Source organism: Gobio gobio, assembly GCF_949357685.1.
Source record: "Gobio gobio genome assembly, chromosome: 2".
In the NCBI taxonomy this organism is placed as follows: Eukaryota; Metazoa; Chordata; class Actinopteri; order Cypriniformes; family Gobionidae; genus Gobio; species Gobio gobio.
In genome coordinates, this window is record NC_137098.1 from 70,792,088 (window position 1) to 70,817,376 (window position 25,289).

The 25,289-nt window shown below is 41.9% G+C and overlaps 1 protein-coding gene across 3 annotated transcripts in view; it reads left to right on the top strand.

Moving 5' to 3' along the window:
• LOC307120693 (putative serine/threonine-protein kinase nek3) overlaps nucleotides 1-25,289 on the top strand; it is an 85,524-nt gene that overhangs the window by 28,359 nt on the left and 31,876 nt on the right. For all 3 annotated transcript variants that reach the window (XM_079807829.1, XM_079807830.1, XM_079807831.1), the window contains 2 exons: nucleotides 11,570-11,653; nucleotides 11,877-11,931. In XM_079807829.1, coding sequence (XP_079663955.1) covers nucleotides 11,570-11,653; nucleotides 11,877-11,931 — 139 coding nt within the window. The remainder of the gene's footprint in view (nucleotides 1-11,569; nucleotides 11,654-11,876; nucleotides 11,932-25,289) is intronic.

Sequence of the window (25,289 nt, forward strand, 5' to 3'; positions counted from 1 at the left end):
AGTTTTTCCCAGGAGACATTTTCACACCTCTAAACAGCTTTGCCTTCCATATTGGTCCCCCTATTGGTCCTTCATCTCAAACTGGATTGGTTGTTTTTTTAAAACCACTCCCAAAACCCAGACTGCTATTGGAGGACAGGACGCATTGAAAACCCAGTCAAGTGACTTTATTGGTTACTTCTAAGGCTAAGGGTGGGCTAGGTTTTGTAGCATAGTGACTTGATTGGTTATAGGCCAGCAATGCAGATTTTGCTCATTAATATATATTATATATATAAATAATCCCCTCTCCCTCCCAAAAGAAAAATACACACAAAACAATTTGAGAAAGTCTGAAATATTTATTAAAAAGGTAAATAAAATAAAAAAAATTCTTAACAGCATTATAAACGAACATTAAAACAATGGTGAAACAAAAAACAAGTGAACTAAATGTATTTAAAAGGGATGAAAATGTAAAGGAACAAATGTAAAAATATAAACAGTCCAAAGAACATAAACATACGTTAAAATGAATTGGTAAAGAAACAAAAAGGGAAAAAAAAGTGAACAAAATGCATTTAAAGGACAGGGATGCAAAGGAATAAAATACACAGTGAACATAAAAAGGAAAATAATAAATATACAAATTAAACAATATAAAATGAGAACAATACATTTATAAGACAAAAAAAAAGTGTATATAAAATACACAAATATTCCAAGTAAACAATATAACCAAGTAAAAAGAACAAAGAGCATTATAAACATACATTAAAGTAAATGGTGAAAAAGATAAGTGACACAAAATGTTTCTAAAGGAAGGCGACGTAAGAGGAACAACAATACAAAACGTGGAGATCAAAAGCAACATGGACATCTAAAAAGGAACAAACATACAAAGTATACAATATAAAACGAGACAAAGAAATCTATAAATTAAAAAGTGTATATAAAATATATGTAAATACTCTATATATGGGAACCAATAAAAGTATAAGTATATAAACATAGGAATAAATAAAATATAAAATGGAACAATTGAATATTAACATTATAAATATAAAGGAATTGTGACCAACTCTAACACAATGTTGTTTGAGTTTTGAACATTTTTTCAAACTGGCATGATGGGCTGGTGATGTGATGCGTAGTGTGGGTCAGCCGTGTCTGGTTTGTAGTAGCTAGCCTAACCATCCACACTGGCCTTCCATCAACAACAGCATCATCTTCATCTTCATCAGGTCTATAGTTGCGGTCTTCCACAGGTTCTGTGTTGGTTTGTGCAACCCTGGACCTGGTCTCCAGCAACTGCAAAACATGACAGTAAATTAACCACTAAAACTCAGAGAGGAGTATAGTAACATTCTGGAGGGAAAAAGCTTAACCGGTTTCTTAACTTACCCGTCTCTTTCTCTGACGGTTCTGTGTGATGTTCTTCATAGTGTTTCTTTTCTGGGCCTTTTCAGACTGAGCCAAAGAATACTTCCTCAGCAAAGTCTCACAAAATAAAATACTTCTTGCAACCTGCCAAATAAATCATGAATAATATATGTAATGCCAATAAAAGTAAGTAAAACAATTCAATTCAATTCAAATTTATTTGTATAGCGCTTTTCACAATACATATCGTTTCAAGGCAACTTCACAGAAAATGCATGCGTCTACATTACAGAAAAAAACAGAGAACATTAAAATAATTACAACATTTTTAAGATTACCTTTTACACTTTCAGGGTCAACATCTGTAAAAGTTCTTCAGGATCATGGATCCAAAACTTCTGGATCATGAGGGGGGAAGAAACATGCACACACACAAATGAATATTAATTTGTTTGATAAAACATTAATATTAATTATCAACTTACTGACATGGACTTGCAAAACATACTCACCAGGCCCATACAAAAACTTCACAGTAGAGACAAAATCCTGGTTTGCCTATAATTCTTCAGAGTCCAAGTATGGTGGATTCCTGTCCTCTCTGCTGAATGAGTACATGATCTGAGATTAAACATTCCAAAGCTCCTTTACATTTATGACAAGCTTGATCTTAAAACTAGCTGACAGTAGGGATGGGCATTATGACCACATTATTCTACATACATGAGAAATTTTATTTTACAATAACGATATCACAATATATTTGTTTTGATGGATATTTTATTAAAATGTTACAGAATAATACTGCTTTAAAAGTCTTCACTGTATGATATTCAATTAATTAATATCACATGATTCTTAAAGAAGCAGAAGGTCTTCTCTATTCTTTTGTTGTTTGATTAAAATTATGACAAAGCTGCAGCCGCTTTAAGAACGGATGCACAGAATGACACGCATTAACTTGAACTGTTTGACTTTACTTTAGGCATAACTGACTGTTTAAATCAAGTGAATACCTCACATGACAAGGTTTCTGAGATAATTGTGCGCATTTTACAGAAAGATAATTGATTTCGGGATCGCCTGCTGTCTGAGAGAGGCTTATTTTAACACATGCATGTCCAACTCATTATTCTACATTCATGCATGTTTCCTTGTCAAAATATCAAAAACTTTTAGTTCAGTCAGTGCTGCGTTATATACGCTATATTCACATTCCGCGATATAAAAAGGTAATGTTAACACTACCTTTACTGCAAAATCGCTAACAATAGTCAGTATCAGATCGTCATAACATCCAGCCCTATCTTAACAATATTACAACACAACAAAACACAGAAACAGAATATGTAAGTTAATCATGATTAGCATATGACTTTAATGCACTAACGTTATATCTTGATGAGCAGTAGAAACAATATAAAGGGATTTACGTTACCTTCTGCCGTCTGCTGTCCGCCATTGGAAACTTAGTCTGTTCGTATTCATGTTTTTTCGTTCTCAGTCGACATCCCACAATCAAATTCGTCCAAAATAAGATTTTAACAGATTTAAAATAATCCATGCAATGCCATTAATGGACCGAAGAAGCAGTCCTGTTGCAGATTAGAAGCCGCGACCGCGTCCCCGCGAGACACTCCAACGACAACGGGTGTATAATTAAAACTGAAGGCGCGCACTGTCATTGGCCAGATTTCTGGATGACGTTCAGATTGACCAATCACGCTCAAAAGAACACGGAAAGACAGCAAATAGCCTTGCAAATATAGAAAAAAAAACTTGTTTTAAACAACAGTTCGAAAATGTGTATATTTATTTTTATTTGCTGTTATATTTAATTAAATGGTCAAATGGTGTTTTGTGGTGTGGGCACTATAGTTTGTTATATTTGTATCCAGAATTGAATGTAAAACCAGTTTGAATGTAAAAATACACCTTCACTGTAAAACATAAAATTAAAGTAAAATATCTTAATTTAAATAAGGAAAAATCTGTAAACTAATAGTGTTTTCTCTAAAACGTTTAATGTAAATTTCTGTGAAGTTTTTAAACTTGATTTGACTTAAGATATTTGACTTTAATTTTACGTTTTTTGTTTTGCAGCTGTAGCTGCCAGTCATTTGACCGTTTTTTTTTTTTTTTTGGTTTTTATTTTTACAGTGTAAATATAAAACTAATAAGATTTACTTTAAAATGACAAAGAATAATGTTAAATTGTTAGTATGGACATAAACCTAAACCTTTAATATAATGAGCTAAATATTTTATTACAGTTGTTAATTTACAGATATTGTTTGTAATTTTGCATGAATTTTTTATTTATGAAAACAGAAAAATAATACAGTGATGTTCCTGTATAAAAAAATGAAAATTACTGTAATTTGTCATTAGTGATATAATCCTTAAAATAACAGTCAAATTGTTTATTTAGATATTGTTTGTAATTTTATATCGTTTTAAACATAATTCAAAATTACAAGAAAATACTGTAAAAAAGTTTTTTTTCTGTAAAATTAGGATTATTTTTATTGGTTGCCTTATTTTTATTGGTAACCTTATTGGTTGCACCTACATCTATTGTGAGTGGTGGATTTCAAACCTCAAAACCCAACTTTTTTGCAGCGTGTTAAAGTTAAGACTCTTGGAGTGACACTTTTTCTTAGTAGTTGCAGAGCTGAAAGATCTGCTTGTGTTTCTGTGTTTCTTGAGCAAGTGAATCCCTGCTCTTTTTTTATTCCATATTTTTATTTTGAGCATATCAGTTTTTGGTGTTTTTAAAACAAACTTTTTTATATTCCACATATGTGACATGTGCCGGTAAACGGTAATACGATATACCGCAATAATGAACATGCACAATATTGTTATCGCGGGCACTTCAAAATACCGTGAATAATTATTTCTTACGAATTATTCAGATTTTTAGAATGCATTTTAAGAATACTTAACCCATCAACCTTTTAAAATGAACAACACGTCAAAGAGGAACGCGCACTGATGTAAACAAAACCCAAAGAGCATGAGCCGAGCACATGGCGGAACGAGTGAAGGAGACGCACATTCACTCTCTGACAGCAGAAGGCGCTGACAGAACAGCAGAAATGCAGCCGTTTCCCCGGTAACCCTTGTAAACCAAAACGATACGGTGCTCATCACATAATGAAATACTTAATATTTAAAGACTTAAGGCTATTCATTTTCAAACTTAAACATTGTATATTTTAATCTGGACTAAATGACATGCCCTAGATATTGTTTGAATATTTTCTGACTGTTGTTCACTCACTCACTTTACAATAAGGCTCTATAATTTAACATTAGTTTATTCATTAACAAACTGACAATGAAAAATACTTCTAAAACGTGTATTAATCTTAGTTAAATGTAAATTTCAGCATTTAATAAAACATTATTAAAATCAAAAGTTGTAACTGTATTATTTAATGGACCTGAGCTAACACTGACTAACAATTGCTTTTTTTAACTAAGATTATCAAAGAATAATAACTGTACAAATGTAGCTCTTTGTTGATGTTAATGCATTAACTAGTGAGACCTTATTGTAAAGTGTTACCTATTGTTCTTTATAATTCTTTAGCACTTTAATCTGTTTTAAATATTTGTTTACTTTATACAGTTTTGTGTATTGCTTTATTGTATTTAAATGTTTGGTTCTTTTTGTTATAAGAAAGTTATTAAACCTGTTATGGTATGACAACACTTTTTCCATAACAAATTTAAATACTGTGATAATACCGTATACCGCGATAAAAGCTTCAGCGATTAATCGCAACATGAAAATTTGATACCGGCACATGCCTAATTCCACATTTCATCTCCTTTTTATTTAATGCTATTATTGCCTACAATTTGTAAAACTTTGCAAAAATTGTTTGGGGATAGTCTAAAATGTTTGGTTAATTATCCTTTGTTAATTCCATTACATTTCTTTGTTTATTTCATTACATATTCAGATTTTTTTGTGAACGTATATGTTCAGACAGGGTTTTTATTTTGTACTGCTTTTATAAAAAATATTTGATTAAGAGACTCTTTTCATTCAGTGGTTTTAAGGCCCTGACACACCATTCTGATGGTTTGGCCCAGACCCAGGCAACGTGAACCAACCCCAGAGTCGGCTTTAGTCATTGCTAGTTCGGTTTAGTGTTTCAGGGCCTTAAGAATTATTTTTTCTGTACAAAAAGCTTGTTTGCTGTAGCCTACATTAGACCAGAGATAATTCTCAATCCTGAAGTCCTCCCCTGCCACCCCTCCCTCTGAGAACAGCCAGCACCTAGTGTCAGTCATTAACATATGAAAGGTCTTCACACCTAAAGGCCCGGGTATACTTCACTTACCGCGCCCGGACGCGTCACGCGCGCAGCCCTGTCCGCGCGTCTTTTAAAGTATACAACACAACGGATGCGCGCGGAGGATCGCGTTCGACACATGCGCAGTAAAAAAGTGTCTATGCTCTACCAGACATCGGAGGGCAGCACTGAGTCCTGTCATCAAAGGGACATTTGCTGGGCATGATCGGAGAAGAACTGTAGTGGATCCACCATTGCAACATAGTTTGGAAGAAACACTGAAGAATCAAAAATTCTCTCTTTTTTTTCAAGCGTGTTGTTTTTAAACCGGTCTTTGCACACTCTTCTTCGACGGCTGAACACTGTGCTCAATACTGTGTGTATTGCCACCTAGTGGACTCTTCTGTACTGCTGGCGCATGCGCTGTTGCACACGGACCGTCCGCGCGGTCTCAAAATTTGGGCTGCGCGCGGACGGGGTGTGCGGCCGGCCGCGAGCCCTCCGAATGACGAAAATTACGTCATGCTGGCGGTGCACGAACGCGGACGGCCGAAGTATACCCGGGCCTTAACAGTCTTCAGTCCTAGCACACCCAGCAGTGTTTCAGCTGTATATGTCCGTGAAATTTCACGGATTCCTGTATACGTCCACATATGTTAGGTTTCCGGGTTTTTCTGGAAATATACTGTTCCGTGTTATGGTGCGTTCACACCGGACGCGATTCGCGCGATTCGCGCGAGTGATTTACATGTTAAGTCAATGCAGAGACGCGAAATGGCATTCTGCGGCGCGATTCGCGCGAATGAGGCGGCGAGATTCGCGCGATTCGCGCGATTGAGGCGGCGAGAAGGACGCGACTTGAGCGTTTTGAACGCGCGATTCGCGCGAATCGCGCGAAACGCTCAAGTTGAAAAATCTGAACTTTGGCGGATATTTCGCGTCGCGTTAACCAATCAGGAGCTTGCTCTAGTAGTGACAACAATGAAGAGAAAATCTGTATATTGATATCTGGTTCAGACAATATGATTATCACTGTGATAACATTAAATTACATGAAACACAACCCAGTCTCTTTTTGTTAAATGCAAGTTTATGTATGATGAATAATACAAAAGTATCAGTAATGTATAACAAGCTATACATGAAACAAAGCAACAATGCAGTCAAACATTCAAAGTCAGTGCTAGTAGGCTAACGTTACAACTGCAACGTACAGTTATAGCCTAAAAATATAAAGTAATGAAACTTATCTTTGCCCTCAGCCTAAACGATTTGCCAGGGAACAAATTATAGATCCATGAGACCAAAGATCGGCCGTTACAAGACGAATTATAGCTCGAGACACACCACAGAGACATCAGAGCCAGCGGGAGAAGGCAGAAGGACTGGCCGAGGAAAGGTTGCCCTCGCCGGCTTTCACGTGCGCTGAGCGCGCTGTCCGCTGGAGCTCACAGCACCGACAACGGCAGATAAAATGTTCAAATAGGCACTGTTTATGTAAATAAACCACAGATTTGAGCTTTAAACAACTACATTATCGACTGAAAAAGTCTTAAAACTACGTTTTGTCACACATTAACAGTAGATATGAACAAAAAAAAAGACATGTAAACACAGCCCATGTCAGCCATTTCTCAACGAGACGAGCTGCTGGCGGAAGCCCCGCCCATGACGCGAATTCGCATCTGTTGTGCAGTAAATGTCACACGCGATTCGCGCGAATTTCACGCGCGATTCGCGCGAGTAAACTCAAAATGTACACGCGTCCACCTTCGCGCGATTAGCGCGAATTATTCGCGCGAATCGCGTCCGGTGTGAACGCCACATAACTCTGATCTGCTTTTTCCCACATACATCCGGTAAACATCAAATTACACATGAGTATACCATGCCCGGATATTGCCGGATTTCAGTGTTTTCATGCAGTGTTAGATCTTCACGTCCTCAACCGCGCTGTAGCAAAACACTCAAACAGATCGTGTCTCAGATCAGGTCTGAGCACTGGTTTGTCACGATAGATCTAAAGGATATATATTTTCATGTCTCCATCCTTCCGCAGCACAGGAAGTACCTGAGGTTTGCTTTCATTGGAGAAGTGTACCAATATCGGGTGCTTCCCTTCGGTCTAGCACTTTCACTCCGCACGTTCACAAAGTGTGTGGACGCTGCGTTAGTCCCTTTGCGTAAGCAGGGGATTCGCATTCTCAATTACATTGACGACTGGCTGATCCTAGCACAGTCAGCTCGTCTCACGGCTCAACATCGAGATGTTGTTCTCGCTCACATGAGGAAGTTAGGGCTGAGGCTCAACTTCAAGAAGAGCGTTCTTTCTCCGGTTCAGAGAATTCCGTATCTACGCGTGAATTGGGATTCGGTCTCTATGCAGGCCCCCCTATCAGAGCCTCGCATAGGGTCGATCCTCTCAGCAGTGAAAAGGGTGAAACTAGACCAGCCACTCACTGTGAAATAGTACCAGAGACTGTTAGGCCTCATGGCAGCAGCGTCCAATATCATTCCTTCCGGCCTGCTGTACATGAGACCGCTGCAGTGGTGGCTCAAGACCAAGGGGTTTTCCTCGAGGAGGAATTCGTTTCGCGTGATCAAGGCTACGCGCCGATGTCTCCGCACTGTGGCCATGTGGAAACGTCCTTGGTTCTTGGCCCAAGACAGGTATCTCTGACCACGGATGCCTCCCTTACGGGCTGGGGGGCGACCATGAGTGGTCGCTCTGCCCAGGGCTTATGGCAGGAGCACAATTATTCATGGCACATAAATTGTCTGGAAATGTTGGCGGTGCTTCAAGCTCTGAAGCACTTCCTGCCGTACCTCAGGGGCCATCATGTGCTAGTGCGCACAGACAGCACATCGGTGGTCTCCTATATCAACCATCAGGGGGGTCTGAGGTCTCGCCAGTTATACAAGTTGGCTCAACTTATCCTCCTGTGGGCCCAGGGGAAGTTTCTCTCAGTCAGAGCTTTGTATATCCCAGGGCACCTGAATGTGGAAGCAGACATCCTGTCGAGGCAGTGGCTGAGGCCCGGGGGGTGGAGACTCCACACAGAGGTGGTGGAGCTCCTTTGGGAGAGATTTGGCAGGGCTCATTTGGACCTGTTCGCCACGCACAAGAATTCTCATTGTGGTCTCTGGTTCTCCCTAACGCCTCCAGCTCCTCTCAGACTGGACGCCATGGTACAGGAGTGGCCGAGGCTGTCCCTGTACACCTTTCCCCCGATTGCTCTGCTTCCGGGAGTTCTAGAGAGAGTGCGTCTGTTGCTAGTAGCCCCGTTCTGGCCGGGCAGGGTCTGGTTCTCGGACATTGTGTCTCTCCTCGACGGCTCTCCCCTGGAGATTCTGCTGAGGAGGGACCTTCTCTCTCAGGCGGGCGGTGTCTTCGTACACCCTCGCCCAGAGCTGTGGAAACTGTGGGCTTGGCCTCTGAGGGGGCCCAGCTCATAAGTTCTGGTCTCTCAACCGAGGTTGTGGAGACCATTCTACACTCTAGAGCTCCCTCCACAAGGAAACTGTACGCTCTGAAGTGGAGACTCTTCACCTTATGGTGCAGAAAGCCCTGCGAGCACGGTGCTGGGGTTCCGGCAGGAGAGATTCTCCGCTGGGCTAGCTCCCTCCACTTTAAAGTTGTACGTGGTGGCCTTAGCAGCTTACCACACTCCTTTGGGTGGTGTTTCTTTAGGGCGACACCATTTAGTTACTCGTTTCCTCCGTGGTACTTTGAGGTTGAGACCTGCAGTACGGCCTGGGCCCTTTCCGTGGTCCTTCAAGGTCTTTCCGAGGCTCCCTTCGAGCCGCTCGAGGAAGTTTCTGAGAAGTTTCTCACTCTTAAGACTATCTTTCTGCTAGCTATATCTTCCTTAAAAAGAATTGGAGATTTGCAAGACCTCTCTGTGGCAACCTCGTGCTTGGAATTTGCTCCCGGTATGGCCAAGGCCTTCCTTCATCCTAGGCCGGGTTATGTTCCCAAGGTCCCCACTACTCCTGTGAGGGCTTCTGTCCTCCTCCCTTCGTGACGTCAGACCAGGAATGATCTAATCTGCTTTGCCCTGTTCGCGCTTCAGATGCTTATGTCCACAAAGCTGCACTGTGGAGGAGATCAGAACAGTTGTTTGTGTGTTACGGGCCACCCTCGAGGGGGGGTCCGGCTTCAAAGCAGAGAATGAGCAAGTGGGTGGTTGAGGCCATTTCACTTGCTTATGTGGCGACCGGGCAGCCTTCTCCCTTGGCTGTCCGGGCCCACTCTACTAGGAGTATGGCTGCCTCTCAGGCACTTCTGGCAGGGGCCTCCCTGCAGGACGTTTGTGATGCGGCAGGCTGGTCCTCACCTTTGTCAGGTTTTACGAGCTTGATGTTATTTCTACTCATGGGGCACGGGTGCTCACGCAGAGGCGTTCCCAAAGCGGTGATTCAGTGTCTTGTTCCTTCTTCAGGGAACTAAGGTTACAGACGTAACCGAGACATTTCTCTCACACACATAAAGAGGCTACACAAGTCTCTGATAACTGTTAAGACCCCCAAATTTAAGAACAAACTGATGTGACGTAATTTTGAACAAAATTAGGTCCAAACAAAGTGAACTTTCCGGAAACACTGTACACTGTTTTTCATATTTAATACGGTAAAGCTGCTTGTTTTAAGCTGTCTATTGTATAAAGTGCTATATAAATAAACGTGACGTGACTTTATTAGAGTGCCGAATTGCAGAGCTTGTGCAAATATGTCCACATTCCTCTGATCAGATGTTTTTTTATGCTTACTGTTTTCTCAACTTTGCTGTGTGTTTATTTTGTTAGTGAGAGGAATGCATGCAGCACATATTTACATTTTTATAAACGCTGCTCTCAGCAGTGTGGACGGCGTTAGGCTGTTCACTAACAGTATATCTCTGCTCACATATTTCGAATGTCATTTTTACCCCTGGCAAAGGACTAAAAAGAACTTCGTCGTGAGTATATCAGTGCCTTAAAGGGATAATTCACCCAAAAATTTAAATTAGCCTAGGTCAAGTCATCCTGGGTGTATATGACATTCTTCTTTCAAACGAACACAATCAGAGTTATATATTAAAAATGTCCAGGCTCTTCCAAGCTTTATAATGGCAGTGAATGGCAGCCCAAAATGTTAAGCCCAAAAAAGTGCATCCATCCATCATAAAAGTGCTCCACACGGTTAATAAAGGCCTTCTGAAGCGAAATTTTCATTTACATTTATGCATTTAGCAGACGCTTTTATCCAAAGCGACTTACAACTCGGGAGTACAGGAAGCGATCCGCCAGGAAGAGTCAAGAAAACGAAACAAGTGCCTGAAATGCTAAGTCTGTGTACATTGCTCAGTGTAGTACAGGCTAGAGTAGGGAGGGAAAAGAGGAAAAGAGAGGTTTTTTTTTTTTTAGGTTTTTTTTTATCAGGTTACGGAAGAGAAGTTTTTAGTTGTCTTTTGAATGTTGTCAATGATTCTGTGTTTCGGATGGTGGTGGGAAGATCGTTCCACCAGCTGGGAACGTTGAATGAAAATGTTCTGGAGAGGGATTTTATGCCTGGTGTGATGGTACCACAAGCTGTTGCTCCTTAGAAATGGTCTGTTTGACTACGTCAGACGTCATCATCACGCCAGTAATGTTTTTTTCCGTTTAATAAGGCAGTTCAGATGATTGTATTCATCTGAAAGAAGAATGTCATATACACCTAGGATGGCTTGAGGGTGAGTAAATTATGGGATAAATTTCATTTCTGGCTGAACTATCCCTTTAAGTGTGGCCTATTAAATCAATATATCATCACGATTCGCTGATTACATTACATGCTACTAAACCAGGATAATTTCTCATTTCTCATAAGTTTTATCAGTTTGAGTTTCCGTTGATTTGACTTTTTTTCTTTTTCAGTGCTGATGTGTATGCAGAATCAGATGTGGGTGCAGAGCTGTATAAGAGCCCGGAGGTTTTGAAGAAGAAATATAAATCCAAAAGGTGTGCTTTTTACAACTTGAAATACATGAAATGTTGATATTTTAAGCAGTATAAAATGCTTATACAAATTATAATAGTGTTAACCTAGTGCAAATTAAGTCCTAATTTTGGATTTCCCTGACAAATGTCTTTATATTAAATAATTTATTTTAGTTGCCTATAATGCAATGTACTGTAATTTATTGGTTGAGCACAGCTTCTTTTTCCTTTTGACTTCTTCTAGTGACATCTGGTCATTGGGATGGGTGCTCCATGATCTCTGTATGCTGGATATGTGGGTGAGTATTTCTGAAAAAAATCACATGCTAACTACAGAAATATCACTGATGGGTCAGTTTCAATTTGGGATATGATCTACAAACCTGGAGCACTGAGCTGTAGAGCAGTTGCCGATTATTATTGTGTGTGTGTGTGTGTGTGTGTGTGTGTGTGTGTGTGTGTGTGTGTGTGTGTGTGTGTGTGTGTGAGAGAGAGAGATTTATGAAAAAAACTATTTAATTACAATTAACTCAGTATCCCTTTACAATGCTTTAATGCACAGCATGTAAATTTCACTGCTAAAGGCGAAAAAAAGGCGTGGCTTAATGGCACTGACTGAAAGCAGTCTGTAAGAGTGGAATCCTGTAGATGGTTCAATCTACAGGGTTGCCAGAAGACTAAAGAAACGTTATCAGAAAGATGGAAGAAAACTGTACATTTCTCGTCTATTTCCACCCACTGCAACTCAGCTCACATACCAACGACAGAGATAAGCGCAGTTACAATAGCAAAATATGTGGGAGAGCGTTGCTATAATATGACTATATTGTATTGCAATAGAGAGCACTTCAAAGTCAAGACTAAATCAAAAGTAGTTAGCACAGTATTCGTAATAGAAAGGATTTAATGACAAATTCTGGTTATGGCTACACTTAAAATAGTCTCAAAATGGATGAATGAGATGATAAAATTATACCATTAATCGTACACACACACAGAGAGAGAGAGAGAGAGAGAGAGAGAGAGAGAGAATTTTTTTTTTTAGAATTTAACAACACTTTTATTACAAGAAACTCTCCTATTCACAAAACACTCCTAAAACACAGTACATTTATATAAAAAAATAAAATTAAAATAAAATAAAAAAATCTAAAAAATTGCGAAAAAATCAATTCATCCTCAAAAACCGAGCACAGAGCCTCATTACAGCACCAAATACATTCAAATGTAACAAAATCATTAATAGACTTATAATACAGAAAATCAACCATAACTCTTGATTTCACCAAGTTGGAAAACAATGCTACTAAGTTCTGATTAACATTTTGTTCTATTTTCTTTTTCCTACTTGTATAAATGGCCAGTTTTGCTTGGCCCAGAACAAAATTCAGAAGTTGGCAAACAAATCTTTTTTTTCCTCACATATTTGTACCCCAAAATAAACGTCTCCAGAGAAAATGTCTCATTAGACCTCCTAAAAACATTGCTTACAACTAAAAACAAAGACTGTAGTCTACTACAATTCAAAAAAGCATGAAATACAGTTTCTCTATTAGAGCAAAAAGGGCATGTAGAAGCAACATCAGGGTTTAAAATGGAAACAAAAGCATTAACTGCGACTGCACCATGGAGAATTCTCCATTGCAAATCACCTGTTCTCTTGGTCAACGGTGGTTTATACAAGGATCTCCACTCAGGTTTTGTGCCTTGATCTAGTTTTAAAAAATCACGCCAAGGAGAATCAACTTTTCCATTTAACACCTTTTTGTTAAAAAACAAAACACATGACCTGTACAAAGATTTACCAATACTCGAGAAAAGGTTTACACACAAATATGCATAACTTTCAATAAAAGGGGAGGTAATCCCTTCAACATTTACAGACAAAAACAAACAAGGAAAAGAGTCTTTGGGGTTAGGAACACAGGAGCCTACACAATGCTCTATTAACAAGTCCATTTCAGTTTCTTTAAGGGCAGCTTTCCATTTCATGAGCAACTGAGTAACCAAACGAATAGACTTGATCCCCAAGTGTTGAGCTAATACTACTCCATTCTTGAAATCCAGTCCTACAATATTTAGTAGGTGACTCAGAGTTGTAACATTGTGTTCAATCAGCACCCTGCTAAGTCCAGGAAAAAACAAACTGTCCGTTATGTCCAACCGAGAGCCATGGATTAAGGGTTCCTCAAGTAGCCAATGAAGAGAATGTGAGCTTTCTGGTCGTTGAACATCAAAGAGACTCCAAACTTTAAAAATTTTCTTATAAAAAATTGGCAAAGTAGAAGTGTCCATTTTTAAGGGATCCATCAAAAAAAGTGCTTTGTCCATCCCCAATCCTACAAAACTACGTAAAATCAGGCATGAAACAGCACGCCAACTACAATTTAAAGGTCCATCCAACAATCTTTGCACAAACTGCAGACGAAAAGTTGCAATTCTGCTTTGAAGATGCATCAAGCCTTGACCACCTTCCTCTTTAGGCAAAAATAATACATTTTGTGAGACCCAATGCAATCTATCCGAAAAAAAATCCACCAGGATAGCCTGAATTTTTTAAAGTAACTGCAAAGGAGGGTCTACACAGGCAAACTTATGCCATAAGGAAGACGCCACCAAATTATTAATAATTAAAATGCGTCCTCTGTATGATAATTTTGGAGACAAATGCCTCCATTTTTCCAGGCGTCCCTTAACTTTTTCAATTAAACCTTCCCAATTTTTATATACCATTGTCTCATTACCTAAAAAAACACCCAAATATTTAAAACTGCTCGGGTTATGTATATAACCCTTGTTCCCTGAGAAGGGGAACAAGCACTGCATCGGAACGACGCTTTGGGGATGCTCCCTTAGCATCAGCGAATCTGAAACCAGAATGCCAACTAGGCCAAACCGATTGGCGTGCGTGATGACGTCATTGTGACGGCATACCCGGAAGTATAAAAGGGGAGCTGGAACGTAATGGCGGTAGTAATTGCTCTGAAGCATGCGCTCCAGGCGCGCCGAGGTGTGGCGTCGGGATGCAGTGCTCGTTCCCCTTCTCAGGGAACAAGGGTTATATACATAACCCGAGCAGTTCCCTTTCGAGGGAACTCGCACTGCATCGGAACGACGCTTTGGGGAACGAGTACCCACTAGGCCACACCGAAGGGTAGCACCTGCCCTAGTGTGAAGCCGGAGACCGGGCACAGCTAGGACTGGAGCACCCTAGCACCAGGCGTCGTAGGGAGATCCAGGCTATAGAACCTGATAAAAGTGTGTGGGGTAGCCCACCCGGCCGCCTCGCAGATATCCTGCAAGGGGACCCCAGAAAGAAGGGCCACCGAAGAGGCCATGCCTCTGGTGGAATGAGCCCTCACGGCGACAGGTGAAGGCAAACTGCGCACCTGGTAGGCCATGGTAATCGCCTGGACAATCCAATTACTGATTGTCTGAGTAGACGCAGGCAATCCCTTCTTAGGTGAGCCAAAACAACAGTTGTTGCGATCTCCTCCACTGTGCAGACTTCGCCAGATAAACTCTAAGGGCCCTAACCGGGCAGAGTAGGTGAAGCCTCCCCTCTTCCACCGTCACGTGAGGCGGAGGATGGAATGCCTGCAGGACCAATGACCTGACCACCCTTGAAGGCACCTTAGGCACGTAGCCCGGCCTAGGGTGTAAGATGGCTTTTACTCCTCCCGGGGCAAACTCCAGGCAGGTCGGCGTTACCGCCAAGGCCTGGAGATCTCCCACTCTCCTAAGAGAGGTAATGGCAAGGAGAAAAGCCACCTTAAGGGTCAGGTCCTTTGGTCCAGCCGACTCCAATGGTTCGAAGGGGGCCTCAGCCAATCCTTCAAGAACCACTGCCAGGTCCCAGGTTGGAACTCTGGAATGAGCCGCAGGCCTCATCCTCCGAGCCCCACGGAGGAATTGTACAACCAAATGGTGCCTACCCAGAGGCCCATCACCCATAGGAGCGTGGAAAGCTGCAATGGCAGCCACGTACACCTTGAGCGGGGCTGGACGCGTGAGGGAAAACCACAGTGGACAGTGGGACGTCTCTCGAGACGCAAACAGATCCACTTCCACTGGGCCGAACCTCTTGCATATGGCCTCCACCACCTCTGGGTGGAGTCGCCACTCCCCGGGCCTCAGCCCCTGCCTCGACAGGATGTCTGCTCCCTGATTTTGGACCCCTGGGACATACATTGCCCTGATGGACAATAGTTTCCCCTGGGACCACAGGAGGACTTGACGCGCCAGTCTGTAAAGAGAGCGCGACCTCAATCCCCCCTGGCGGTTGATGTACGCTACGACAGACGTATATTCTGTCCGTACCAGGACATGTTGGCCGCGGAGGTCCGGGGAAAAAGCTCCTGAGAGCTTTGTAGACCGCCATCATCTCCAGGCAATTTATGTGCCAGGAGGAATGACGGTCCTCCCATGGGCCCCTCGCAAAGCGGCCGTCCATGACCGCGCCCCAACCAGTGAGGGAGGCGTCTGTTGAAACGGATTTCCGGCAACAGGACGCTCCCAACACTGGCCCCTGGGACAGAAACCAAGGTTTCTTCCATATGACTAGGGAACAAAGGCATTTGCGCGTTACCCTGATCATACGGAAAGGATTCCCTCTGGGGGAAAACCCCTTGGTTTTCAGCCACCACTGGAGGGGTCTCATGTTCAGCAGGCCAGAAGGTATTACGCTGGACGCTGCTGCCATGTGCCCCAGCACTCTCTGAAAGTGCTTCACAGTGATGTTGTGGCCTAGCCTTATTTCTGAGACCATCGCCAGTATGGTCTCGACTCGCGCGGGAGACAATTGTGCCCGCATCGTCGTCGAATCCCACACGACCCAGAGGAACGTTGTCCTCTGGGACGGCGTCAACACGCTCTTTTTCGTGTTGAGTCTCAGCCCCAGGCACTTTATGTGGTTCAGAACGACATCTCGATGCCGGAACGCCACTTCGTACGACTGGGCCAGTATGAGCCAGTCGTCGATATAATTCAGCACACGGATGCCCTGAAGTCTCAATGGAGCCAGGGCTGCATCCATGCACTTCGTGAATGTGCGTGGGGAGAGGGCTAGGCCAAAGGGAAGCACTCGATATTGGTACGCTTCGCCCCCGAAAGCGAACCTCAGATACTTCCTCTGACATGGGAGGATGGAGATATGAAAGTATGCGTCCTTCAGATCTATCGTGACGAACCAGTCCTCGGACTGGATCTGACTCACGATCATGGGAATGGTGAGCATTTTGAATCTGAAGCTCCTCAGAGACAGATTCAAAAACCTCAGATCTATAATCGGACGCAACCCTCCATCCTTTTTGGGAACTATAAAGTACCGGCTGTAGAACCCGGACTCTCTTTCCAGCGGAGGAACACGCTCTATGGCTTCCTTCGCTAAAAGAGTTTTTACTTCTAGCTCCATTACCCGAACCTGCTCGGGTACCACTGCTGTCCAGTATAACCCCCTGAATTGTGAAGGAGGAGAACCGAACTGCAGTTTGTAACCCTTTTCTACAGTACGCAGGACCCATGTAGAAATATTCGGAAGGCATTTCCATGCGCCGAGATAATCTACTAAGGGAACCAGCCTCTCGAGGCTGGCGTCGGGTGTTGCACGGTTCCCGTTCCCAACCTCCTGAAGCGGCTGACCGGCAGGAAGTAGCTGGGAACGGTTCTCCATGTGCGGACGCGCGAGCTGCCCAGCCGCAGGTCTTTCCAGAGGCGGCTGGTGCAGCATGCGTTCGCGGGAAATCGATGTGGCCCGAAGCGTCATAGACGGCGGGATTACCACATCGATTTCCCCAGAGCGCCGTGGAGGAAACAACCTTGGTTGTTTCTCCACGGGAGGGACCCCTCTTTGAAGCCCTGCCGCAGCTAGGACTTCTTCCCAGCAGCCTTCTGCGTCTGAAGGACGTTCCGTAGATCGCCCTTAGGAGCGGAAGACTGCTGCTGAGAGCGTCGCCTCTGTTGCCAGGCTCCCGGGGGAGGGGCTCTAGATGCGACGCTCTCTTTTTGCACCTTCCGGTGCGAGGAGCTGGATGACGGCTGAGGCTGCCCGCTAGGGCCAGCCTTCCCCGGCTTAGAGCGGCGAGGGAGGTACTGGTGGAAGGCTGCCGACTGTCTCTTCGCCTCCTGGTGTCTGGAAACGACGGCGTTAACCGCGTCTCCAAACAACCCAGAAGGCGAGATCGGGGAGTCCAGGAGAAAAGCTCTATCCTTCTCCTTTATCCCCGACAGATTCAGCCAGAGATGTCTCTCCACAGTCACCATGGAAGCCATGGAGCGGCCGATAGCGCGGGCCGTCTCCTTGGTGACGCGGAGAGACAAATCTGCAGCCTTCCTCAGTTCCAGAATGTCCTCCGGAGAGGGACCATCTCCCTCGTCCAACTCTTTGAGGAGATCGGCCTGGTAGGCCTGCAACACCGAGAGAGTGTGCAGGGAACCGCCAGCCCGACCAGCCGCCATATAAGCTTTGCCCACCAAAGATGAGGTGTCCCGACAGGGTTTGGTGGGCAAAACCGGAGCCTTAACCTGTTAAACTGCAACCCCACTTTGGGGCTCACAGCTGAAAACGACCTACCTGAATTAAAACAATTATAGCTCCTGAGAACAGTGTGCTACAGGCACAATTAAGGTATCTTTGGAAAGAAGACACTTGGGACTCTACTAAAAAGCAATCAGAGTTGATAATTCTCAAACAGATAAAAAATTATAATAGTTGAAATGCCTCAAAAATTATTTGCACTACACAGAATGTTGTATTATTTCATGTAAAAATATATGAAAATAGACCTGGAGGAATCCAGTTCAGTTATGGATTGAAAGCCACACGACTTATCAGTTTATATTTCAAGTTTGAGGAAGATATAATGAAAAATGTGGTTCCTGCAAGCTTTTTTCCAAGACTATGTCTGTTCCATTTCTCCCTCCGCCTGCTTGAGGCACATCCCCAGAAATGACATCTCCCAACTAAAACAATTGCAGTTGCTAAACAATTTGCCAAGAAACCTACAGGAGACTTGATAACCTAATGTTATGAAGTGTACTGCAAGCTGTTTTAGCCATCATATATGATGCTTGAATGCTTTTTCAACTATAAAATAATAGGCAGAACCATAAGACTTTGTATTAGTGATTTATTTGTACAACAGAACTTATAAAAATATAATAAAAATGAAATATTAATAAAAAAGAGCTAAACTTCTTTGCAACTGAAAATACAACAAGTAATATAAGTATAATAACTATAAATATAACTAGTAATATAAATAACAATATAATATAAATATATAGCTATAAAAACACACACAATTTGCAAATGTAAAAAAAAAAAACATTTACTGGCCTTTTACTGGCGGATTCAGGTCTACAACAGCAAGTGCAGATCTTGAAGAATCTGAAAGCGTTCTTCTCTTTTCTGCTGGTTGGCTGGTGCTTGGATGCCATAGCTCATCTGAAGACTCAACCTGATGCCTGTAGAATGGCAAGGAAAGGAATGAGAATTAGCACTGCATGTCCTATTTCTGTATAGTTTGCCCATTCAATCAACAATCACACTGTCATCATTCACTCTAATTACAGGCCATCCCATGAACAATGAAACTGATGGGCAGTCGGTTAGACAGCATTCATATTGACGGCGGCCCATACATTCTCACACAGCCCAAGCATCAATCTAACGGCCGGCTATACAGTGAGCATTCATATTGACGGCGGCCCATACATTCTCACACAGCCCAAGCATCAATCTAACGGCCGGCTATACAGTGAGCATTCATATTGACGGCGGCCCATACATTCGCACACAGTCCTACAATCAATATAATGGCCGGTGAAACAGTGAGCATTCAACAATCACACAGATGGTCGGCCGTCCAGAACTTTTCTTTTTTCGTCAATTTGTTTTTGTAGCACAGGGGAAAAAAATGCATTTTATATATTATATATATATATTTTTTTTTTTTCTGTGTGTGCTAGAAAAAATGCTAAATATCAGTATATGTATAATCTATACTGGTATATTGTAATTTTTCTAGCACACAGGAAAAACATAAAATAAATACAGTCTCAATATATATATATATATATATATATATATATATATATATATATATATATATATATATATATATATATATATATATATATAAACAATTACATGTGTTATATATATATATATGTTTTATTTACACACACATGGGGAAAAATTATATATACTTTTTCCCCATGTGTGCTAGGAAAAATGCAAAATATCAGCATATGTATAATGCATACTGGTATATTGTAATTTTTCTAGCACACAGGAAAAACATAAAATAAATACAGTCTCAATATATATATATATATATATATATATATATATATATATATATATATATATATAAACAATTACATGTGTTATATATATATATATATGTTTTATTTACACACACATGGGGAAAAATTATATACTTTTTCCCCATGTGTGCTAGGAAAAATGCAAAATATCAGCATATGTATAATGCATACTGGTATATTGCATTTTTTCTAGCACACAGAAACAATAAAATACATACATTCTCACACACATTCTCAATATACATAAACAACTACACATAGCAACTCACCGGTATATTATTGGATCAGCTCCGTCAACAAGCATATCACCGTCATCGCTGTCTTCACTCTCCTCAATGTTTTCCACATCGCTGCTTCGAGTGAGCTCAAATAAAACATCCTCAGCACAATAAAAACTTATTTTGACGATCCATTGGATAATAAATTCCGTCCAGTTAGTAAGATTAGCAAACAGTTACTACAAAGAGACCTCTGTTTGTTTACTAGCGCGTTAGCTTTTAGCTGTCAGATGGGGGGTGTCAGGCTCGCAGCATCTCGTCGGAGATAGCGCCACATTGGCACATTCAGATGAATAAATATTCACGCCCATGTGACAAACATACACATGCAAGGTCTCGTTGGAATCGTGTGCTCATTGGCTACATTTTCTGTCAGTCATGACGATTCAATGCTTTTATTGGCTCCAGATAAACAGACATTATCATTGGATGAGCACGTCATGACATCAGATAAAACGATCGCTATGGTTGGATATTTTTGACTATATCGCGGCTATCTTTGCATGTTTTTGAGTGGGGTTAGTTGGATTTTGTTCGTAACATTCTAAGCTTTAAACCCATGCCACTTTATTCTACCGGGAGACTGTTTTTGGTGCATTATTTTATTGCATAACAGTCTAGTATGATACTTCGCTCCGCAGAAATGCAATGTAAACAAAGGATTAACCATCAATATTACACCGTTATTGTTTCGTTGGATTAAAATGCTCTATGGGATGTTATTCAGTGGACCCTCACCTTTCCATTCGTTCTGGAATTGTTTGCAATGGATGCGTGTGTGGCTCGTAATTAGGACACTAAAGGTATGTACTCTGTTTTTATTTATAAAATCGTTGATGTGTATTGCTTACATTGATGCAAAAATACAGCCGTTATAAGCTTTTCAATGAAAAACAGTGGTCTGTCCTCGATGCTTGAGGTTTAGACCTTTAGAATGATATATAGTTTGTCAAGATTAATGATGTTTTTTTACGTTAAATCTATTAACAAACATTACACTCGTGCTAAAAATAGCGCTTCAACCCGTGCACGCGCTCATGAAGCTTATCAGGTTAAGGGACGATGCAGAGTCGGGTGAAAGATAGCTCGCGAGAGCCTCCTCCACCCGAGGCATCGCCCCATAGCCCGCCTCGCGTGCCCCCAGAATATTGGAATAATCCAACACTGGAGGATTGGAAACACGCGAAGAATAGGGCTTTCTCCAGGATCTGCACACCTCGGTGTGTAGATCCGGGAAAAAAGGCAGGCCCCGGCGAGGTGTTTGAACCCGGTGCGAGAGGAACCGGTCATCCAGCCTACTGGGTGGCTGGATTTCCGGAGCCTCTTGTGGCCAATTTATTTTTAATTTAGCCACAGCCCGGGTCAACACCTCGACCAGCTCCTCTTGGGCGGGTGGATGAAGCGATGAAACAATTGCTGCTTCATCCCCCGCCTCGGTGCCTAGTTCCTCTGGCTCCTCGGAACCAGAGAGAACAAGCACCGGACCTCCCACCCCGGGGGAAGAAGCCGCAGAGCGGGCTTCCACACGGGGAGGAAGATCCTCGGAACTGTCAGAGGAGGATCGGGAAAGTGCCGCAGCAGTCCCGAAACCCTCTGACAAGTCCCGCTGTGAGCCCCATGATCTGCGACGCCGAGCCGCCTCAGCGACCGCGGGTCCAGAACCACGGGGCTCACGAGGCTGGCCGGCCTCATCAAACGTGGCCAGCCGAGAGCGGAGCACCCTGAGCGTCAGCTTTTCACAATGCTCACAAGCGGCTCCCTCGAGAGCCGCTTGAGCATGCTGAACGCCCAGGCAATGCACACAAAGCAGGTGTGTATCCGAGCCCGACATGAAACGGGGACATGGATGCACACACTGCTTAAACTCTCTCACATTCTCACATTTTTCCATTTTTGCAATCACACACACTTTCACTGACATACAACAGTAAATAGACAAACAGTTTGACAGATAGCGCTTGCTGAAGAGCAATAACTACCGCCATTACGTTCCAGCTCCCCTTTTATACTTCCGGGTATGCCGTCACAATGACGTCATCACGCACGCCAATCGGATTGGCCTAGTTGGCATTCTGGTTTCAGATTCGCTGATGCTAAGGGAGCATCCCCAAAGCGTCGTTCCGATGCAGTGCGAGTTCCCTCGAAAGGGAACCTTCATTTCCCCAATGTAAACCTGCAGGAAGTTTTGGTTTCCCACTTTTCCAACTTCCCATAAGTAAAGCTTCACTTTTATTCCAATTAATATTAGCAGAAGATAAAGCTTTAAATTTTCCAAGCAATTCAGATAAAACATGTATATCACTTTGCTTACTGATCATAACCACAATATCATCAGCGTATGCTGATAATAAAAAATGACCATTGCAATTTGGCAAAGATATGCCATGGAGTTGTATTCTTATTTGCTGTAATAATGGCTCTATGGCCAAAGAATACAGCATACCTGAAAGAGAACAGCCCTGCCTGATACCTCTACAAGCTCCAAAAGGAGCACATAACCCACCGTTGACCTTGAGAATACTCTGAACATCACTATAGAGAATTTTCACCTGATCAATACATTTTTGACAGAAACCAAAAGCCCTTAAACTCTCCATAAATAAACATGCTCAACACGGTCAAAAGCTTTCTCTTGATCCAATGATATTAAACCACAATCCAAATTTAACATCTTGGAGACATCAAGAAGATCTCGAATCAGGGAAACATTATCAAAGATTGATATGCCGGGGACACAGTATGTTTGGTCAGGATGAATTACCTGGTCCATGACCTCTGCCAATCGATTAGCTAAAACTTTAGAGAGCAGTTTGTAGTCACTGCACAACAAGGAGACCGGCCGCCAACACTTGATGTCCGTCAGATCCCCTTTTTTGGGTAGGAGAGTCAAGACTGCTCTGCGGCAACTCAACGGCAGTAGTCCTCCGGCTAAACTGTCATTCATTACCTCCAGCAAGTCTCCTCCAATCTCTGACCAAAATGACTTATAAAAGTCGACTGGCAGACCGTCAATCCCTGGTGCTTTTCCCGGCTCCATACCGTGGAGGGCTTTATATAACTCCCCCATGGTCAAGGCACCGGAAATCTTTGCGTTGACTTCCTCTGCCACTTGAGGAAGATTATCAAAAAAATCACTGTCATTCCTATAATCTGGACCAAGTTCATTTTTATATAAAGACTCATAAAAAGTAACTGCTCTCTTACGAATGGCTTTGGGGTCAGTGAGTAATGCTCCAGAATCAGAACGTAGAGCATGAATGACCCGGTTCTGCCCATTTTTCTTTTCCAAACTGAAAAAAAACCTTGATGGTGCATCCATCTAATTTATACTTAGAAAACGTGACCTGACCAAAGCACCCTGTGCCTTAACCCCTAACAGATCAGATAACTGAGTCTTCTTATTTTTTATGAGAGACTCCACATCACTTTGGCTTCCATGCAAGTGAGCCAATTCTTGCAGTTTTAAAATATCAGTCTCTAGGGTTACTTCTCTAGTGACATTCTGAGAATATTGCTGACAAAACTGCTTTATTTGGACTTTCCCAAAATCCCACCATTGCTGTAGTGTTCTAAAGGAGTGCTTTGTAGTTTTAAAAACATCCCAAAAATGTTTAAAACTCTCTTTAAAACACAAATCACTCAATAAAGTGGTGTTTAAATGCCAGTAAGCACTCTTTGGCTTAAAAGAGTTTTAAAAAATGCTGCACTGCACCATACTGTGATCTGAATGACATGATGGGGTAATACAACAACTCTCAACAATACTGCCATGATGTTTAAAAACATAAAACCTATCCAATCTTGCTGAAGAAATCATGCCATCACGAACATGAGTCCAAGTGTATTGTCTTTGTTCTCCACCAAGCTGCCTCCAAACATCAATTAAATCATGTATTTTTAATATCTGAACAAGACATTGTCGTGAGGGTAAGTGAGGTTCAACATGGTTTCTATCCAAGTTGGACTCCGTGCAATTAAAATCCCCACCCAAAACTAAATACTCATCAACAGCAATGCTTTGTAACACAGAACACAAAGTATTTAAAAATAAAATTCTTTCAACCGCTGAAGTTGGTATGTACACACAAATGAAAACAATCACAACATTTTCAAAAGAGGGTCTTACTTTCAAAAGTCTGCCTTTAACAAACTCTTCAACCTGATAAGAGTGTGGGATGAAACTCTTAGAAAAAAGAATAGCAACTCCAGCACTAATTGAAGTTTTATGGCTTAAAACAGCAAGTCCATTCCATTCTACTGCCCAATCCGCAGCATTATTCAAATCAGTATGTGTCTCTTGTAACAAAGTGACATCAATTCTCTTCTGATGAATCACTTCATTTAGTTCAGCTCTTTTGTGCATATCTCCAGCACCATTCAGATTTAGAGAAGCAACATTAACATGACACATATTTAAGGAAAATAAATATAAAAATAAACAAAGAAAACCCCCCCGCATGAACATTCTGCTACAATAGATGGGATTAGGTTTTCTCACTGTCCTCATTACTAAGCTCAGAGTTGAGTTTCCTCACTATTTTTTTCAGCCGATAGACCTCTTTATTAGTAAAGGAGCCCTCCATCATGAAGCACTTTGTTTTCTCGACAAACTGCTTCACATCAGGAAAATATTCATTGACGCACACTCCTCTCTTATTTTTTGTAGCTCTAAGGAACAGTTTAATGTCATCAACCTCATAATGACGTCCAGAAAACTCACTCTGAGAAAGACTAACACTTGAATCAGATGATTCACAATCACTTTCCATTTCATCCTGATCACTTAACACAGTTTTATCTGCTGTCTTAGCATGTTTAATAATCAGATCTTTACCAGACTTCTTTCTTTTTAACGGGACTTTAAAATCAGTTTGCCCTGATTCCATTCGAGTATCATCACATCTGTTTCTCACAGTAGATTGAAGGTCGCTATTGAAATCTCCATTTAGATGCCTATCCGTCCCAATAACGGCTGCCCCCGCTTGAACATTAGACACCTCTACATCTGAAACTGTATTTTCACACGCCATCTCTTTAGCATCAGTCACCGT